General features: G+C 31.6%; 1 protein-coding gene across 3 annotated transcripts in view; it reads right to left on the bottom strand.

Moving 5' to 3' along the window:
• The window catches only part of LOC126748598 (CLIP-associating protein 1-A), a 77,258-nt gene that overhangs the window by 48,369 nt on the left and 7,853 nt on the right, over window positions 1-21,036 (bottom strand). For all 3 annotated transcript variants that reach the window (XM_050457945.1, XM_050457954.1, XM_050457962.1), the window contains exons 3-10: window positions 14,339-14,616; window positions 14,029-14,285; window positions 6,361-6,468; window positions 6,173-6,220; window positions 2,704-2,855; window positions 2,409-2,645; window positions 2,097-2,353; window positions 1,856-2,043 (exon numbers count right to left, since the gene is read on the bottom strand). In XM_050457945.1, coding sequence (XP_050313902.1) covers window positions 1,856-2,043; window positions 2,097-2,353; window positions 2,409-2,645; window positions 2,704-2,855; window positions 6,173-6,220; window positions 6,361-6,468; window positions 14,029-14,285; window positions 14,339-14,616 — 1,525 coding nt within the window. The remainder of the gene's footprint in view (window positions 1-1,855; window positions 2,044-2,096; window positions 2,354-2,408; window positions 2,646-2,703; window positions 2,856-6,172; window positions 6,221-6,360; window positions 6,469-14,028; window positions 14,286-14,338; window positions 14,617-21,036) is intronic.

The following is a 21,036-nucleotide window of genomic DNA, read 5'->3' as shown; positions in this document are numbered from 1 at the left end:
GAATAATGGTTTTTTAGCAGCAACTCTTCTAAACAATCTAACTTCACAAAAGCGCCTTCTGACAGTTGGACCGTTTGATTTGTGTTGAAATATTCGTGAATTTCTGTACAAATTTGGGACGGTGACTTATGCGGGCTAGTTATCAAAATCTTTTTGCATTTTTCGACATGCAGGGTAGTTTTCCTAGGGCGACCTCATTTTGGCTGATTATTAATATTACCAAATAGCCGAAACTTCTTCAAAATTTTTAAAACAAACACCTTCACTTAAACCCAAATTTTTTGTTATAATGCACTGCTTTACACCTTGTCTTTTTAAATCAAGAACTCTAAGTCGCCACTGTTTTCGCAAATACTTATTTTTGCTCATTTTTAACACAGTATTGGATACAACAATAGCAGAAAAGTACTGAACCAATTATTCTAAATCTTAGATATGCACCTCAGACATCATCTTTTCATGCAAATATCCAAGCCGTAAACAAAAAAAGGCAGCTAAAAAGGAATGTCTACAGTAAAAGCATGCGATAAAACTGAAGGCCTTAGCAAATATATTAAATAAACGTAGTATTTTTTTGTTAAATACAAGGTGTGCTGAAAAGGTAACTTTGCATACAACACTTACATTTGCATTATCTTTAATTTGAGTGACAGAATATAATTGCATATTTGAGTGTTAGTTCGAAGCAACTTCTTTTTATATCAATTTTCGATATTGTCAAAAATAAGAACTTTACTCTAGAGCAAAATTCATATTTTATGCAAACGTATATGACTACTAGAATTTGATGTTTGATTATTGCATTATAGGTTTTGCACCTTTTTATAGAGACCTTTTATATAGATAGTAACTTTTTTCCTAAAACTAACAAAAAAAAGTTTCCCATATGTTGCCAACTTAAGTAGAGATTAATATTGTCAATTGCATTGCTACCAATATTAATGATTTTCAAACTTAAAAAGCTTAAAAAGAATTCATGATTTTTTTGTTGTTTTTAGGGGTCTGAACATCCAATAAAAAGCATTGATAAAATCATTTAAATTAGCCTTTTAATCATTTCTTTTAATTTAAAGTATAATTCAAGTGGTCCTTTAAAAGCACTAATTTAACATAGAATGTCTTAAATTCCGATAACTAAACTGGCCGACAATAAGAAATGGGACCTATATCAATATAATGAATATGACTGGTGAAAGTGCTAGTATTTTTAGACATTAATGAATGAATGCTTTTTTTTCAGCGACTCAAATAGTTTTTCTATGCAGTTTATGCTTTTGTGTTTTTTTTTAACTATCTTTTATTTAATTTTTTTAAGCTTTGTAGGAAAGAGAAGTAAAATTGTTTTTATTTTACTTTTATTCCAAATATATAGTGCTCCTAAAATTATATAATTTTATAAGAATTATGAATCCTAATACGCTTCAGAATTCTGATAAAAAAAAATATATAATATATTTACCAATATAATTTCTGTAAGTTGTTTTTTTTTTTATATGATTTGAAATTAGATTGGCCAAAATAAATAAACAATTAAATATTAAGAACAACCTAAGATTAAGAAAGTACTCATATTGTACAACGGTTATTCTTAATGTCACAAAGAAAAATTAAACTGAAATCGTCAAGACAATTTAATCGTCAAAATGATTTTATTGCCATTCATAGATTATAACTGTCTTTGGAAATCTTCTTCTAGTATTTTTTATTTAATTTAACTTAGCTATCTGAAGCACTTTCTAATCAAAGAATACTGATTAAAAAAAAACCATCGTTAAGATCAAACCCCAAAAATCTAATAATTCAGTGGTACAAGTCCAAAAGTCAAGTATGAAAACAGAAAATAAGGAAAGCTCACCTGAAGTACTCTGCACCGTCATAGTTTTTCCGTACTGTCTTGGCGTCTTGAAACAACTATTCAAATTGTTATTAGATGAACTAGCAGACATGCCATCGCCTTGCAAAGCTCTTCGATAACTGGGCTCCAAAGACTGCAGCAAGAAATCTGCCTGCTCTGGAAAGTGGTCCCTAAAGCCTCTGAATGCTCTAAAAACAATGACGTTAATGCGTAAAGTTTCAAGATCTATCTACAAACTAACTTTCTGGAAGAAACTCTAGCTTCAGGATCGGCATCTGCCACACCTTTCTTGATGCAATCCTGAAGTAAGGCCACATGCTTTTCTAATGGATGCGTCGGCCAATGGTTAAGTATTATTTCTACAAACTCGCAACAGGATCTACGAACTTCCTTGCTTTTTGAGGTAGTTATGTTACTGGTAATAATTGGAATCAATCGGGGACTGTGTATGTTTTTTAAAATAAATTTAACAGTTAAATCACCAGAAGTTCCCATAATCTAGAAACGCACATCAATGTAAGACGTGTCGAATACAATATTATCAGAAGTTTACCTTAGCGGAGTTTGGAATAAGCAAAATCAACTGCTGCAACAAAAGTTCCGCAATCTTATCGAATTTATTGCCTATAACTTGTGATAAATATGCTATGGTGATGCACGCTTCACGTACCACTTGCGAACGCAAGTCTTTTACCGAGCCCTGTAAGGCTATATCCAGATTTTTTAGACCTACATAAAACTCATCGTAGTTTAACGCTCCTGCAATGACTAAAGACCGTATTTTCTTCAGCTAAAAATGTATCCGGTTTTTAAAACTTGTTATCAAAGTCAAAATCAAGTTTACTTACCGCCTCTACTCGCTTGTTCCAGTCCTTACTGGGATCTGATAAGATTTCGTGTATCGACTTGAAGAGGTCTGTGACATCTCTTGCCGAAAAAATCTTTACAGACGGCACATTTTCGAATTGCGAAATAAAGATGTCTTCATCCACTGCACCAGCTAGTAAGGAAATAAACATTATATTAATAAAAGTAATTCCTTTGATATATTGATATATTTGATATACAAATCGTGTTATCGTGAGCTACGTATTACCCAAAATAATGGCAACACCGCTTAGTTGCGGCTTACAGGCGGCGGAATTTTTCGTTTTTATTTTTTGAACCGGGAGTCAGCAGACCTCACTGCTGTGTTACTGCACGTTGCATTAATAATTTTTGAGCGTTATTTTCGTGTTTTTTTTCACTATGGCTGTTTATACCCCTTCCTAAAGAGTTCAACTAATTAAATGGTTTTATGGAGGCAATTCGGCAGTACAATGTAGAGATGGGTTTTCAGTGACATTTGAGAATAAACCGATTCCTTGTGCAAAAACGGTTTTAAATGTGGTTACAAATTTTGAGACATCTTTTTGTCTTCAAGATTGTAAAAAATGCCACACAAAACGTCAAGAACCACCTGTTGAAGCGGTCCCAGGATATAGAACGGCGGGAAGAAATGGTTTGCAGTACCCTAGAACTTGATTCGACACGGTCCACTAGAAGTGTTGGAGAGGAACTGGGAATGAGCAATAAAACTGTTGCTCGTATCTGGAAAAAATATGGGTGCAAATGTTTCAAGTATTCAAAAACTCAGGAAATATTTCCTGAAGACCAGTGGCGAAGAATGGAATTTTGTGAAACCATGATGGAAAAGGCAAATGAAAACGAATATTTTTTAAAAAATATTTTGTTTTCTGATGAATCTTCTTTTCCATTACATGGCACGACACAATCCTTCCATTGTTTATTATTGGTCTCAGGAAAACGAGCACAGAAGTTTTCAGTTTCGTACCCAGTACCCTCAAAAATTGAATGTTTGGGCAGGTATTTTGGGTGACAATGTTACAGGGCCATTTTTTATTGATGGCACTTTAAACGCCCAAAAGTACCTTGAGTTGTTGCAAAAGCAAGTTCTTTCTGCCATTCAAATCCTACCTGATGTAGACCTGGGATCGGTTTATTTTCAGCAAGATGGCTGTCTTGCTCATAACGCGGCTAGGGTAAAAGAATTTTTAACCAATACTTTTCCTAACCGCCTTATTAGTGGGACTGGCGATATTAAATGGCCTCCTAGATCTCCAGATTTGTCTCCAAATGACTTTTATCTGTGGGGTTACCTTAAGCAGACCATTTACAAGCATGAATTTAGTAGGCCAACAAATTTAGAGGAGTTGCGAAATAAAATTGTCGAAGATGCCAATTCCATTTTACCTGAAACTCTTTTGGAGGTGCGAAATAGCTTTTACGATAGGTTAAGTTTTTGTTTAGCGAAAGAAGGCGGTTTATTTGAGCCTTTTATTTAAAAAATGATATGTTGTTAAGTTTGTTTATTAGAGTTTTATTTCTGATTTTTTATTATATTTTTATCAGAGTTGATATTTTATTTTTTATAAGAATAACGCTTTAATTTTCATTATGCAAAACACAGCATATTAGACATTTTAAGATTACAATTCTATGCGGGTTTTACACATTGTCATATCTGTAAAACCCGCATTAGAATAAATATTTTAAAAATGCCTGGATTTTCGCGTAATATTTTGGGACATTTTGTCGCCAAACGACGCAGCTCCCACGAAAGTCAGATGTTTACTAATCCCGTCCTCGGGCCGGCCGGGGCGGTGCTCTGTCGCAAGCACTCGTACACGCGCGACGTTGCAAAATTTCGCCTCTATGTGGTTTCCTATAAGTAACGAACGAAAACACGATCTGTATATAACCATCATGTTTTACTATCGTCCTTCTTCTTCCCAAGTAGCACAAAATATGTATAAGGTGCAAAAACGGTTATATTATTTAATATAAGAAGTTATATAACATTAACTCAAATTGAGATAAAATATTTTAAAATTTTCTAGATTTAGGTACATGTGACAGAACTTCGTTATGGTCTCAGAGGTTTTTGATAAAATCACTAATGCTAGTGCCCCAGTTGCATTTCAGATAACGTTCCAGAATATGTGATAAATAAGTTATTAGTAATCCTTTATGTATATTATTATGTATATATCCTTTATAATATAGTTCAATAAATCACTGGAGGATGGTGTGAGTTTTCGAATCTTAAGAAGAAAAGTTAAAAGTGCCATCCTTTTTTCATTCTTATTTCCTGGATAAGAAAGAGGTGGCGATTATAAAAGTGTTGCAGGGCAATCTGCTGAACCAAAAATGTTAATTGCAATGGTTTATGGTCTTACTTACTGCACTCTTATAAAGTTACATTAAATTATAATCTATATTAAAGGCTAATTTATTATTTGTTAATTCTTATAGAGGAGATCACCGAAAACTGGGGCGATTGATTTCTCGAAAGGTAGATTTTAGAAATGTTTTAAAATTTTGCAACTACAAAATAAATATTATAGAATTGGGTTCGTTTGCTTTTAGAATAAAGAGCCCGTTTAGTAAATTGTATTGATAACAATAGCCAACAAAAATGTTTTTTCATAACTTAGCTTTTCCAAAGGTTTTCATAAAACTCTAATTTATATCAATTTCGATAACACAGATTTACAAATTTCGAAAAATTTGTGGACACAAGAAGGTTTCTTCAGTTTTTTGATTGTTTTCATCAGGTCGGGTTTTTCAGATACTCGATGTTGGTATTATTGTATTGTTGCTGATAATTATTCTCAGCTCTCATTCTCGTTATTGGTAAGTGAAAGTTCTTTTTGTCATTGAATGTTGAGCAGCGCTCGTACATGAACGTTTGTAAAGAAAAGAAATTTTGTTATGACTGTAGCGAATACATCGTCTCAAGACAGGGAAACGTCATGCGAAATTCGCTTAAAAATGCTTATAAGCATTACTTTGGCTGATGTGTACAAGAGACAGAGAAAAAATGAGTGCCAGATTTGTTATGCAACGTATGTCGCATTATGCAACGTTATCCGTTATTTTTTCAAACGCCGATTTCTAGAAAACTAATGAATTTAGGTATAACACAGTTAATAAAAAATGTTTAAAATTGAGTCGACATTCAAAATAAATAACAATATACAAGGTATTCCATCTAAAAAATATAATCATTCTTCACAACTTTGTGAGCGACCCTGTATATTTTAATTTTTCAGTGATATGTAGATTTTTAACCACCCTACATTTTTTATATAAAACGTTTTTTGATAACCGGTGTATATTTTGGAATAATCGGCCGTTCTTGTAATTTTTTCTAGCCCTATAGATTATTCTAACTTTGTTCTGTACAAAAATAAAATTCCAACACCCTAACAGTAGATAAAGCACAAATATAGGCGAAAGTATAATAAAACTTACATGCAGCGGGAAGGGTGAATTTTCTGAGCGACTCAACTCTCCGCAAAACTGTTCAAATGATGAAAAGATGAAGAAAAATCATATATGAAATGAAAAAAAAATTAAAAAAATTAATAGCAGCAAAGTAAAAGTTAGTTACAATAAAGAAAAGTGAACTTAATGTACTACTGTACCGTCTGAGAACTTACCGGTATTCGGATTCACTGGTGTTCCTTTTGATTTGCTTGTGGCACTAGAAGTGGCCCTTTTGAGAGGTAAAGGTGCACGCGACATTCTGTCGACTTCGTCTGCCGACGCTTTAAATAAGAAATTCATAATCATAAAACACAAACGTGGTTACATATACAACAACCTATTACAATAATTATTATTATCCCATGCAGCAACTGATGCATGGACCATTGTGATCATTCGTTTGTAAACGTATAAACACTTAAACGCGGATTAAATACGCTCCTCCGGGTAAAAAAATAGAACAGGAGACTTTATACGATGGTATTAGATTTTTCTATAAATAAACATCCAGAATGGTAAAATTTTCGGTTTTATTTATTATGCTTGTATGTTTTTACACTTTATTTATGTATTATGAGTTTTTTTAATGCAATTTAAACTTTTCGCGCAGTTGATTTTTAAGTCATATCAGCTTTACATACATTTTTATTAATATTATTACCTTCCGAACGTCTAACGTTGAGAAACATTGCGAATATTGGGCAGAGGCAAAAATCTTAATTTTTTAATTAATTTATGGATAAATTCCAAAATTAAAGTATTAATCAAAAAAATGGAGCTAATTCCTATAAGGGGACAATCTTCAAGATTTAGATAACATACAAGAAAAGAAAAAGGAAATTTATGCCCACAATCATGTTTTTTAAAATAAGTAGTATTCTTTCATGTTGATCAGTTATATCAGTTGAAGCTCCTTTAATATAACTGGATGTAAAAAAAATGATAAATTATTATTTTTGTCTCTTTTAGCTTTAGTGGACAACCAATTTGATAACTCAAAAAAACTGTTTTCTCGATCCTCAGAGGCTTCTAAGCCATTATATGATCCAAGTCCATATTTTACAGGCAGGTCGACGTATTTAGAAAATGTGAATGATTAAAGATTATATTAATAAAAAATAAAATTATATATAAAATTAAAGAAGTTTTCAAGTACACAGTATGTAAGGATAGAAGATACTACATATAGAGAACAGAATATATTTCCGACAGATTAAAAATAGGTTCAAAGCCATTGCTTTGTATTGGGATAATGAAATATTTCATCGCAGAAACACGTGCGGCCAAGTACCATCTTTACTTGTTCTGCTTCGTGTCACGGTGTACCGCGATTAATTTATTCTGTTGCCATTTTACTGTCCGTGCTAGCTTTCATTAGTTGAAACTTAATGAAATTATTGAGTAAAATGAATGTTGTCACTGACGTGAGGAAAAGTGTCAATAAATCAGTGACAGTCGATATTTGAAAATAAGTATGAATTATTCAATCGACGAAAAAATAGCCTTAATTAAGTGGCATTATGCGGGAAACAGTTTTAGAGCAGTATCTGAAATGTTTTCACTTTATTTCCCCACCAAAAAAAAAACATTTCTTGTATTCGGCTGTACGTCAGATTTGACAAAGCCTTATAACAAATTGTTTGCAGGTGGCTAGTGTCTGGTTTTACCTGAACCGAAAATTTGGTAATTTTGCAATTACATTTATTTGAATAATTCAAGATTCGCTTATTAAAAGTGTTTGAAACTTTGCACGAGGGTTTGCCAGATTGGTCTCTTCAAAAAGTTATCTTACATTTTTTCTGTAAAATGTACAGAGAGGCCAATAACTGACCCCCTTAAAATTTACATGAGATTTCCTATGTTCCGCTCGGCGACGCACCACCCGGTATATTTGGCCTCGTTTTGAGTGAAAAAAAACGGCATTTTTTTTAAAACGTCAAAATTTTGCCGATATTTCCGGCCCGCAATATACAATTTTCCCAATTGATAAGCACATATTTGGAAAGACCAGAGTTTTTCTTATTAGACGGTATCCTTAATTGACAGTTTCTAGATAATTTTCATTGAAAATTTAACGAAACTGTGACACCCTTTCAAAAAAAAAAAACATGCCGAGGTACCTACTGTTGGTGACCATAATGAATTATTTCACCCTTGTGGTGACGTTTAACGAAAAAAATTCAGAAAAATTGACTTTTTTGAGAAAAACGCATTTTTTCGGTACTTCTAATGTAGCTGGAATTCTGAAATTTTAGTATGTATTGTAAAACAAAATTTGGGACCTTATAGATGATGTTTCATTTTCTAATAATGTACAGGGACGCCGCAAATAAATAAAACGCAAAAATTAAAATATCTCAAAAACTATTAATGTTAGAAGAATTCTAATTACACGTAAATAATCGACTTATTATTGTATTTAATAACTGAAAATAAAAATCGTCCAGGTCGCGCCACTGGAAAGTTATTAAATAAAATATGATTCTTGTGTCGGACCTTCATAGGAAAAGTTAATTATTGCTCACCCTGTATGGTTCACAAAAATTTCGTTTATATGGCATTTGAAAGTGAAATAATGAAGCTTTTTTCCATAAAACCGTTTTTTCCGAACTAAGTACCGTTTAGCAAAAAATTCCGAAAAACTGAAAATGCCGTAACTCGCTAAAAAAAAATCAAAAAAAGCTCCAAATATGTAATTTCTCCTATAAAACTACGCATTTTTGCCAAAGCATTTTTTGTATTCGAATTATCGTTTAGCCTCTGAAGCAGTTTGAATTTTTTTTACTCACTTTTATTCACTTATAAGTACTCATCGTGTATACAGATCTGGACCAAAATGTACACAGACATGACGCCCCCAAGAACCCTTATGTCCTGAAAATCTCAGGTCGATTGAAGGCTTTAAATTTGAGATCTTGTCGGAAACAGGAATTTTACCCATTTTTTTTACGAATTTTTGACTTTAAGGTGCTAACGGTCCCTTTAGGGGTACCGGGAAAAAAAATTTTACGGATCCAAATTCTCTTCATTGAGAGACGACATGTAAAGTTTCATCGTTCCGCTATCCATACAACCAAAGATATAAATTTTTATATGTCAAAAAACACGAAAAGTAGGGTCTGACGCTCCTATAAATAATTAATAGGTTTTTGAAATACAATAAAGTTAAAATACCTCTGTTTTGACTACGCTTATTTCAAACAGAAAATTATAAAAAAAGGGAAAAAGCTCATAAAATTTATAAACTGTCCTTAACAGGAAAAAAAGTTTTAGAGAAATCGTCAACCCCAGCCACTACCACCCATTTTGTTTCAAATGTGACTTTAACAAATGAAATACGAAAAAATCACTGCACTATCAGAACCAAACAAGCTAAAAATCAAATTACCTTATTAAGCAATCAATAACTTAAAATATGGTCAAGAGTCAAACGTAACTTTACGTCTTAAGTTATAAGCTGGCAAATTGCCGGTAAGGAGTAGGAGCCAAAACAAAGCCAAAAGAAGAAATAAAATTCCACATTTAATCTGAATTAAATTTAGTGTAGGAAATAGAATGACTTGAAACCGATAAATCGATGCGCTTATTGTGATCACAGTGTGATGTCCTATACCACTAAATTGCTAAAAGTCTTTTAATGCATATGTAGTTTGAAGTAAGAAAAATATAAATATATTCAAACCTATAAACAACATAAAGATCAGAATTGTGAGTTATGTAATTTTAGCTTCTTAAATAAAATGTCAATTTTTTTATACAAGCTTATATTAAATATTGTGAATATGACTGCAAATAGATTCAAAGATGGCAGTGAAAAACTGTGTTATGAATCTGAAGAGGTTAAAAATTAAACTTATTAAAATAGTTACGTAATAGACATACCAAGTTGGGAATCAAAAGTACGTTTTACGTTTGTGTATGAATAAATTAACAGGATCCGTCCCGTAAAAGAATAAAGTTTCCTGACAGATATTTATCAATATTTGATATTTTTACCCCCTTGCTTAAACTTCTAAAAGGGTAAAAAGTTTTCCTTGCCAGCTCATCTATTATAACATTTTTCGTGAAAAATTTTTTGTAAAAAAATGACGTTATTAGGTCGTAAAAAAATCGTTGAATTTTACTATATGGAGGTTAACATTAGTAAATTAGATTTGATTTTTTAGAAAAGAAGATTCACTTCAAACGAAAATAATAAATAATACAGGGTGTCCATTTATAAACTGACACATTTTAACTGCTTATAAGTCGAGAACGAAAAATGACAACAATATGCGGTTTTCACAGAACTTCATCAATATTTTTGAAGTGTTTTTTTTGACAATGTGGCCAAGTTTCAAAATTTACCTGAAATAGGAGGAAAAAAATTGATGATTTTCAAAGGCCGATTTCTCAAAAATTTTAAACGTAACACCCTGTACTTTTTAGTTTCACATGAAAGCCTGTTAAATGCCCTTTCCGAAAATATAAAAATTGTCTTAAATTCATTATTTTTTTTTACAGAGCCAATTTTAGTAAATGACACCTTTTTGGAAAATTTTTCTAGAATACATATTCGGTGATTGATGAACATTTTCTGGTAATTGCCTATGTATCGCTTTAGCATGATCATAATTAAATAATTTGCGCTATTGCCATGTCTATAAAAAGTATTTATTCTATGTATTAAATTACAACTATTTACAACAATTTTAACAACAAACAATTGAAGAAATAATTTTAATTTATAACTAATAAATTAGCTGCTGAATATGACCCCCATTTTGCTCGGAACACAAATGTAGACAGAGAAATAAGTTGCCGAAGGCGTTTTGTAGCATTCGCGGTGTAATTTGGTTGAAAACGTTTACTATGTTGTTGCGCAGTTCATCCAAATTTCTTGGGGTTGGATTGTACCAACGGTTTTTTACCAATCCCCATATACAAAAATCTGGAATGGTTAGATCGGGAGAATAAGGTGCCCACTCGATTGGACCTGCTCGCCCTATCCAATCTGTTTCCAAAAGTAATATCTAAGGAATCCCTTGCGACCCTGGAGAAGTGTGGTGGTGCACCGTCTTGCTGGAAGTAGACCGTGTCTTCCATCCTGCTGAAGTTGACGATAAAAAAATGTTTCCAACATATCGGTGTAATTGTTTCCATTCACTGTTGCCTATTGAAAAAAAAAATGGCCCATAAATTTTAGATTTCGATACTGCACACCAAACGTTCAGCTTAGGAGAATCTCTTTCAAATTCGTTATACACTCGAGAATTTTCATCTCCCCAAATTCGGCAGTTATGCTTATTTAATCGACCACTGATGTGAAATGTTGCCTCATCAGACATTATTAAATTGGTATCCGGCTCATTTCTAAAAAGATCTAGTAGTGTTTCGCACATTAAATATCTTTTTTCAAGGGCGCGATTTTCTATTTTTTGGAAAGTTTCAATTTTGTAGGGTTTAAACTTAATTATTTTTAGAATTTTATGTACTTTACTTTTTGACATATTTGTCGTTTGAGCTATCTTCCTAATAGATATGAAAAAATGCAAAAATACATATAGAAATCAAATGATTGGGACTGCCCAACGAATGACGTAAAAAGATTTGACAGTAGTTGAAGCCAACAAAACAAATTGTGCAACTCACAGCCTCCTTGCCAAGCTACAATTGTTATTGTTGTCACTTGATACCGAGAATGTTATTTATGAGAATGATTGGTATGAAGATGTTAGTAACTGACAATGTTATAGGTATTTATTGTAGGAAAATTTCCAAAAAGGTGTCATTTACTAAAATTGGCTCCGTAAAAAAAAATAATGAATTTAAGACAATTTATACATTTTCGGAAAGGGGATTTAACAGATTTTCATGTAAAATTAAAAAGTACAGGGTGTTACATTTAAAATTTTTGAGAAATCCGCCTTTGAAAATCATAAATTTTTTTCCTTGTCATTTTCCGTTCTCGACTTATAAGCAGTTAAAATGTGTCAGATTATAGATGGAAACCCTGTATATAGAGTATTCTATATAAATTAACGAAGTTTAACGGTCTCATGTCTTAAGAATTGTAGCTTTAATTTAGTTGAACCCGAACATGCCCAACAAGACCTTACATTTGGCATGACGCTAAGCACTCCGTAAAACGTTAATCTAGGTTAAGGATGTGAGCACGTCCACGCACTCTTGAATTATCATGCAAGACTATTCATCCAAAAATAAATATATGTTAAAATCGTTGTGTTGTTTGTTTGAAACACTACAAACGGTGGAACCAGAATAATATGGAGCTACTCATTTAATAAAAAGCACTTTGATTGACCACAGAAAGGTAAGCAATCTGCACGGAACTGTGTAACTCGATAGACAGAAATAGACAAGAAAAAACATAGAAAGAAAATGTCTTTCTATGTGCGATTAGTACTCCCTAACCTTTTCTCTATGTTTTTTATACTAGCCGATCTACAAACACTAGCCTATTTTTATGGCTAATGGAAATTTTTACCAGCCAACAATGTCACTTGCAGAAATGTCCTTCGAAATTATCGATCTTTTAAGTCAGGTTTGCTTTGTTATTGTTTCTGTTCTATCCGATGTTCACGTTTTACGAAGCGAAAAGATTTATTTTATTTGTTTTTGAAGATTTGAAGTAGATTCAATGTTATTTGATTATGATTATTTATTTTTCTCACAAGGGGTATCGATAACACGGCGAATTTTATCCTAATTTTACCCTATCCCAGTGTGTATTTATTATAGCTTAATATATTTTCTTTTTTTTTTAGTTTACCTATATTTACTATTAGATTTATATTTTAATATTAGTATTAAAAATAAAATTTAATTATTAATTTCTTAAATTTTGCCTTAGAAATGGAGGAAGAGGAAGAACAAACGATTGAATTAAGAATAGAAAGATTATACCCAGTGTTAGAAACCGATATATAATTTCTTTTATTTTCAATAAATTCTAATATTTGATGCTTGGTTTACTTTTTTCAGATAAGAATTCCTATTGCTTAAAATGAAAAAAAAAGGAAAAAAAGAACCTGCGCAGACCCACCTTAAAAATGCAGACTGCAAGCGGTTGTACGAAGATCACCCCACTAGGGAATGATACCTCCACACACTCGTATTAAAAGCCGTCTGTGTTTGTCAAATTTACTGTACTTCGATAAGTAAATTAATATTATTTAGTTTTAAGTAATTTTTTGAAAATATACTGTAGTCAGTTTGTTTCTTTTTTTTCCATTTTTATCTAACGCTAGAGTAATTCCAAAATTTAACAATTGGGAATTCTCCAATCTCGGGGCGTCCATAGTCTGTCTTATAAAGTTAATGATCGTTTTAAACCCGTAAAAAGTAGTTACCAAATTAAGGGAATTTGTTGATTTTTAAACCTGCTACAAAAACGTCATCCAACATAATAAAATATATCTTTTTGCAACGTACTAAAAAGAGACAAGAATAATAGCAAGACTATACAACGTTTTTCTATATTTCCATTCCCGAAGGCTGCCGACGGCAACCCGAACTCTACACGATCGGAATCAATTGAGACCAAAAAGTAGGGTTTACACCTTTCTTTTTTATAATAGAAAGAAATTTTCTTTCCATCGAGTTAGAGTTCGCTCGCTGTATTCGCAAAAATAATTTCTAAAAAACTACTTAGAATGTTAAAGCTGAAAGAGTGTAACCAAATACCAAAATATTACTATAACACTTAAGGATTATTATTAAGGATTTTCACAACACCCTGTCAATTATGCGAAAATGTAGTATCATCTTATGTTCACCATCATATACATCAAACATTCTATAAAATATTAACTGATAGCTGCGTTTTTTACTATACTTACGTTCTATCGTTTTCGAGGCGGTGGGCAACAGTTCACCGTTTCTTTTCACTTCATCAAAGCGCGCCTCCAAAGCAGGCCACCTTCCCGGAGGAATTAACTTTTTTTTCTCAATATCCACCCTTAATTTTTCTCCTACATGCTTATAAAGGTCCACAAGTGTGTTAAAAGCCGTATCCCTCACTGAAGAAGTCGGATCGGAAAGTAATTTCACTATATCCGGTATAAATTTACTTAAGGTGAGAGAATGTGCTCCATGTCTGGAATATAAAAATTTCGAATCTACAACAATTTAAAATTAAACAGTACTTACTCATTTAAAGTGTTGACCAGACACCTAAGAACCTCCTCCCTGATCTTGGCGTTTTTGTGCGTAAACGAAGAAGCTAATTTATCAAATAATGTCTGCGGCTTGAGTACATTCCTCTCCAGCAATTTTAATATAAGTAATTGAGCTTTTTCTCTAACAGTATCTTTGGAATCGCCTAGACGATCTATTATGGCGGGTAAAACAGTTTGTAAATATGGCCTGAAGTCATGACCCAGCCTATCTACGAGGAATGTTAGTACTTCGATACCTAGACTTGCAACCTGAAAGTAAAATATAGTTGTGTAAAGACGAAAATTACCAATATTGTTATGCATTTAAAGAACATAAGTACTATGGTTTTCGGGCTACATGAAATTATTAGAAAAACATTCTCGTGTTCATTATAGCATTAATAAAAACTAGTACCGAATTCTATTTTTTAACCACATGGGATTTTATTTCTATATTTTTACTCTTAATATTTGGCATCCTTAAATCAGGTATTTTGTTTAAATCATTAAATTTGAGGGACATCTCAAAGTGAGCAAAAATATGCGTTTTCGACAAAAATTATGAGTAAATAATTTTTGTTGCCGCTCATTTGAACGTAAGCTCCTTAAACACAGGCCCTGATAAATTTAAAAATTATGTATTATCTTATGAGTTTGATATTTTGGGCCTTTCGAAATCTTGGTTGCCTTCAAAATGTGATAGTAATTTTTACAGTATACCGGGCTATAATTTGGAAAGAGAGGATAGGGAGAGTCGGATTTTATAGAAAAAATCTCTACACTCTTTGTTTCTCGAATAACATTCAACAATGTCAATTCTGCAGATTTTGAACATATGAGTGTTAGGTTTGAAGTGAATGGTAAACAAATTTTCGGCCCTTTTTGTATATAGACCACCTTCTGGAAATACTGTCAGTTTTTTTGGTACGTTAGAAAATGTACTCGGGCAAGCAATGACAAGCTTTGTGATTGTATTCTGTTACTTGGTGATATAAACCGTCAACTTAAAATAATTAATAACTGAACCTACACACTATAATTTAGTGACAAACAGCTCAAGTCTTACTGATGTGATTATTTTGAGTCAAGAACTTGATGTGATAAAAGCTGTTTCTACACGACGTGTGTCAAGAAGCCTAACCGATCATAATTTAGTATACGCCATATTAAATTTTCCAAAAATACAAAACAAAGTACAGCATTTAAACTAGCGTAATTATAAAAACAATAATTTGGAGGATTTTCGCAACGATGCTGAACAAATAGAGTGGAGTGGAATTTATTTAACAGACAATATTGATACAAAATTAGATATTTTTAATAAAAATATATTAAATTTAACAACAATTTAATAATGGAGCGTGTTCACTTCAACAAAAATTGGTTAAAGAGAAAAAATTGGATAACTGATAACATAAAACGTTTAATGCGCTTAAGGGATAAGGCACACAAGAAATATTAAAAAAAAACCTTGGGTAACTTAGAATATTATAGACAGTTAAGAAATTGTACAAAACGTGCTATTGCACAGGAGAAAATTACTTATTTTAACCAATTTTCTTCAAAAAAGGGAAAAGATTTTTGGGACAATGCTCAAAAATTAAATATATCATCCAATAAGACAGTTGAAATTCCCAATGAATTATGTGATCCAGAACAAATTTGCATTTTTTTTTCATCTACTTTTCAAGCTCCTAACTCTGTGTCATATGACAAAATCTTTTTCTATCATTCAAATGTCCATCCTAATGTTAATGTCTAAGTTTTACTCTTATAGATGAGAATTCCCTGTATATCCACTGGGGCAATCAGCGATGATGGTGTGTCATATTAAATTTTGCTTGCCATACTGCATTTCACCCTTATTAAATATAATAAATTCTTGTATTCAAGAAAGTTATTTTCCATTTTCCTGGGAAAAAACAGTCGTAAAATCGCTAGCTAAAAATACGAATCCTAAAGAACTAAAGGATCTAAGACCGATCAGTATTCTTTCGGTACTTTCTAAAATTATTGATAAACATATTAAACAATTGTACGACTTCCTAAACACATCAAATCAGGATTCATCAGTCAGGATTCCGATCTGGTTACAGCACTTCGTGACGGTGAAGATAATAAACTGATAATATGCCTGGCCTTTCTTGATTTCAGCAAAGCATTTGATACGATTAGCCATAATAAATAGTGAGATAGTTTTTAAAGCTTCGATCTGAATTTGTACGAATAGTCACAGTTATGCCTTAAGGCTAGGGTTACCAGACGTCGGGTTCGGGTTTTTGCTAAGTCCGGGTGAGTCCGGGCGGATTTTTCTTAAACGTCCGGGTTTTTCTTTAAGACAAGAAAGAACATAAAACATGCAAAATAGTCAATTATTTTGAAAACATTTAGATATTTCAAATCGCCGATAAATTTAGTAGTGTAAATTCACCTTTAGTCTTTTGCGGAATAAATAAAGTGGCGTCGCATTGATATGTCAATCGCTCGTCTATAACGGCATGCGCGGCAAGAGGTTTTTTTCTTTCGGGGAATCCTCAATGCATTTATTTACATTATTTTCACATACGTATACTCTAATTTTATTTGGTCACATTCGCGTTCTAAACCATTTTCAATACACTTATTAAAAATTTCTCGAACTTTTAAAGGAATGAATTTGTTAGCTGCTCTTTCTTCTAACGTAAAAATAACATTTTCTAAAATTGCCATTGTTTCCACTACAGAATTGTTCTGACGTTCAATCTTCTCTATATTTGTATGGAAAACAGACATCAAAGAATGGACAAGAAAAAGATAGGCCTCTGATAAATCGTTTTCAAAAAATGATTTAAGTATATGAGGAACATCATCTTGAGACAAGAAATATGCCTTGAGAACGTGAAACATTTTTAAAACCCTTTCAATAGCGGGAAACAAAGATAGCCATCTAGTTTTAGAGTAATATAAAAGAGTCTCATGTTCTGTGCCCACACATTCACGAAATTCTTTTAGCGATTCAACTCGTACAGTGTAAATACTAAAATAGTTGAACATTTTAAGTATGATGGTTTCTATATCAACTTTTAATTTGTCACAACTATGGTGCACTGCATTATTGATTACATGAGAGGGACAACCAACACCAACCAAATTTTGATTAACTTTAGATTTAAATTTATTAAAAACATTATTTTGACCTTTTCTGCCTATGCCACCAAAATTTGTATTGCAATAATCCCCTGAGAATGCGACACATTTTTTTTCTAACTTATTTTTTTTAACTGTATCTAAAATTAAATCACAAATTGTTTCTGCTGTTTCGTTTGGAGCACTCCTAATGTCTAATAATTTAGTTTGATTTCCTCCATTTTTATAAACAAAATACTGTATCAGCATTGGAAACATTTTTAGTGCGTTATGATTGCTTGCATCTAGTACACCAATATATGAAATCTTGTTTTTGTTTATTTCGTGGAGAGTCATTTCAAGAGTATATGGTCCAATTACACTATTTATAATAGCTTCGACCTTAGTTCGTCCATAGGTAACCTTCTTGGCTATTGCCAAATCATGGTAAATTGCTTTATTTAACTAACAACAATAACATACAATTATTATAAACTACACACATAAAATAATAATTAAAAATGTACCTTGGTTGTACAATCCATGGACTTATAAGATTGGTGATGGCAAACTGTATGGAAAGCTAATGTTACTTCAGCAGCTTTTATTGATTTGGTTTCTCCAGAAGCTACCACAACATTTTAAAGGTCAGAAGTTTCCGCTTGAGCTCTTAACATTTGTTTGTGCTTTTCTTTATTTATACGGGTCTCAATATCAAGCTTGCCTTTATGAGCAATTGATATTGAAGAATTGCAGACATTGCAAATTACCTCACTGGTGGTTTTTCCTATCTTAAAGGAAGGGTATAACCGAACAATTTCATCTGAATAAGTACATTTGCGTTTTGGCATCACCAACATCCAATTTCAGACTTTTAACAAGATATAATTAAAAAATCTTCACTAATAAAACCTAAAAAGTCGTGAACTGCTTAACGTTACCGTAAACCTGTGTTAATATAATTATTTGATTTGTATAATAATTCAATTCAATATTTAAAAAACTGGCTCAAACCATTTGAAGAATTCCAATATTTCAAATGGATGAGCTTAAATGATATTACTAATTATGATTGGGACAGGGACGTTATGCCCTAAATCGATGACACTAAATTTTTTGATGAATTTTGTAACTTAAAAAAATATATAATGGAAAAGTTTGACTCTAATGACCACAATTTGCCTACTAACGAAAAATGGGCAAAATACTTTAATGAGAGTATTTCTGAAGAAATATTTTCACAATTACTAAAAGCAGCCGAATTTCTTTTTGCAATCCCATCTCACAATGCCAATAGAAAGAATATTTTCACTTATCACCGCTCAGTGGACTAAAGAAAGAAATAGACTGCTTTTATCTTCTGTGAAAGGAATAGTTATGACTACCTATAATTTCAAACATATGAGTTGGTTAGAGTTTTATGATTTTATGCTTTTGCCAGAAAATTTAACTCATTTAAACAAAATACAAAGCAGTGAAAAGTATCTTTAAAGTGATTGAATTATTTTTGTTTTGTTATTGAATTATATGTGTACTTTGTAACTAATCAAGTTTATTAAGTTTAAATAAATAAAACTTTTAAAAAATATGATTTTGGTTTTGTTTTATTAGTAAAAATGAAAGTTCATCTCGGCAAAATGTTTTTCGTCGAGAAAACGGCAAAAAAAAATTTTTAGAAAAAAAAAAAAGAAATTGTCGGATTTTCTCCGAATTTTCGTTTGGGCTTGTCCTGGATAGGCAAGTTTTGTTCTGGTAACCCTACTTAAGGCTCAATTTTGGGCCCTTTGTTGTTTTCCATATATGCTACAGATATGGGCAATTTTCTTAAGAACTCGAATATTCAACAAAATGATGATGACTCTCAAATATACACTTCTTTTTCTTTAGATAATATAAATGAAAATATTGAGAAATTTAACACAGTTAAATAATTTTAAAAAATTCTTTGATGATCATAATTTAAAACTAAACCCCTCTAAATCTTGTACGCAATTTTTTAACGCTAAATATCAGATTGAGAGAATTAAGCAATTATTTGTTCCACAAATAGATAATACGGAAAACTATGGATAAAAAATATGAAAAATTTACAACCCATCAGAGTCATATAGACACACAATTAAAATATTTTAATAGTTTTGGTACTTTAATGATTATACCCAAAATAGATTTCAACTGAAATCTAAATTTTCCATATAGATCAATATAATCTATACATTGTATTCCAATTCAATTATATAATCTATTTCCAATATAACTGCACATGTCAAAATATAACTAAAAACAGTCATATAGTCATCCTAGAATCAAATCTTATTTCAAGTGGGAACCCCCAAAACAAGAATGTTATACAGGCGAACCACTTGCTTGTGAAACCAAGCACAGTAAAAAGCCTATAAAGATTTTTCAGAGGAAAATCTTATTAAAATACCAATATATTAGAAATTTTATGCAACATTTTAATATTTTATCTATTATTCATTTTCTTCAAAATCAAAAATAATTGTCTGGAAAACCCTTGCCACAAAGCCTTTTATTAAAAAAATTTAAGGAGAAATTTTGACTCCATTGTTAAAAAATCACCTATTTATTAATTTGCGTTTAAAATTCCAATCCAGAGCAATTAAACTTTTATGATGCAAATATTAATTCCTAAACTTTTTAAGATTAAAAAAACTATAATAGTATAAATAAATTAAAAACATATAAATCATATCTATACCTTAAAGGTTATCAGCCTAAGAACACTTTCACAAAACTGCCACTAAAAGTTCAAAATAACTTAGTTCAAAAATAGTTTTGGACCGTGCTCCATGCAATTGACGTTAGGATAGTCATCAGACAGATGATAAACTAAAAATACCGTAGCGTATCTATTTGCATTGCAGGAGACACTCGCGGGTGCATTTAACTCCAGGAAACCACATAAACAACAACCACATCGTATTAGTAACTCATAAATAGACGACAGCAAGTTCTTTCTTTAGTTTTTATTTTAAGAAAAGTTTTTAAAAAGCGCACCTGTTACTCAGTAAACCTCCCGAGGACTAATTAAGCTTAATAATTTTGATTGCCAATTAACTGTACCACACCAAATTTATAAGTGATTTAATTTAGTAATGGACGTAATAACTACATGACTTGCATTTAATTATTATTATTATTGGATTGGATCTATAAATAAGAACTTAAGGCGCTTAATATGTGCATAAATTATGGTACCCTGAAGTGATCTAAAGTGGGCGAAAAAATTAAATAACATTTAAGATTTGATTATGTTAGTGGGCTAAATATGGGTATATAGAAGTATGTTCTTGCGGAGTAGTATTTATATACTTCAATAAATAAGACATTGATGCAATCAGAAAACAAGTACCCCAGAGCTTTATATTGGACTTCTTTCTACTCATCTTTCTACATAAAAAATATGACCTTTTTTGGAAGTTTTTAAGAATCTTTTTTTGGTAGTAAATGATACTAATGAAATATGTAAACAAAGCTGGGTGCATCAGGTGGTCCAAATGGTTGGAAATCCGGAAGAGTTTTTTAAATGAATGAAAGTTAATGTTAAACATAAAAAAAGAG

This window comes from Anthonomus grandis, chromosome 2, assembly GCF_022605725.1.
Source record: "Anthonomus grandis grandis chromosome 2, icAntGran1.3, whole genome shotgun sequence".
Taxonomy (NCBI): Eukaryota; Metazoa; Arthropoda; class Insecta; order Coleoptera; family Curculionidae; genus Anthonomus; species Anthonomus grandis.
The sequence above is the reverse complement of the archived record's forward strand: the minus strand, read 5'-3'. Positions and strand labels throughout refer to the sequence as shown.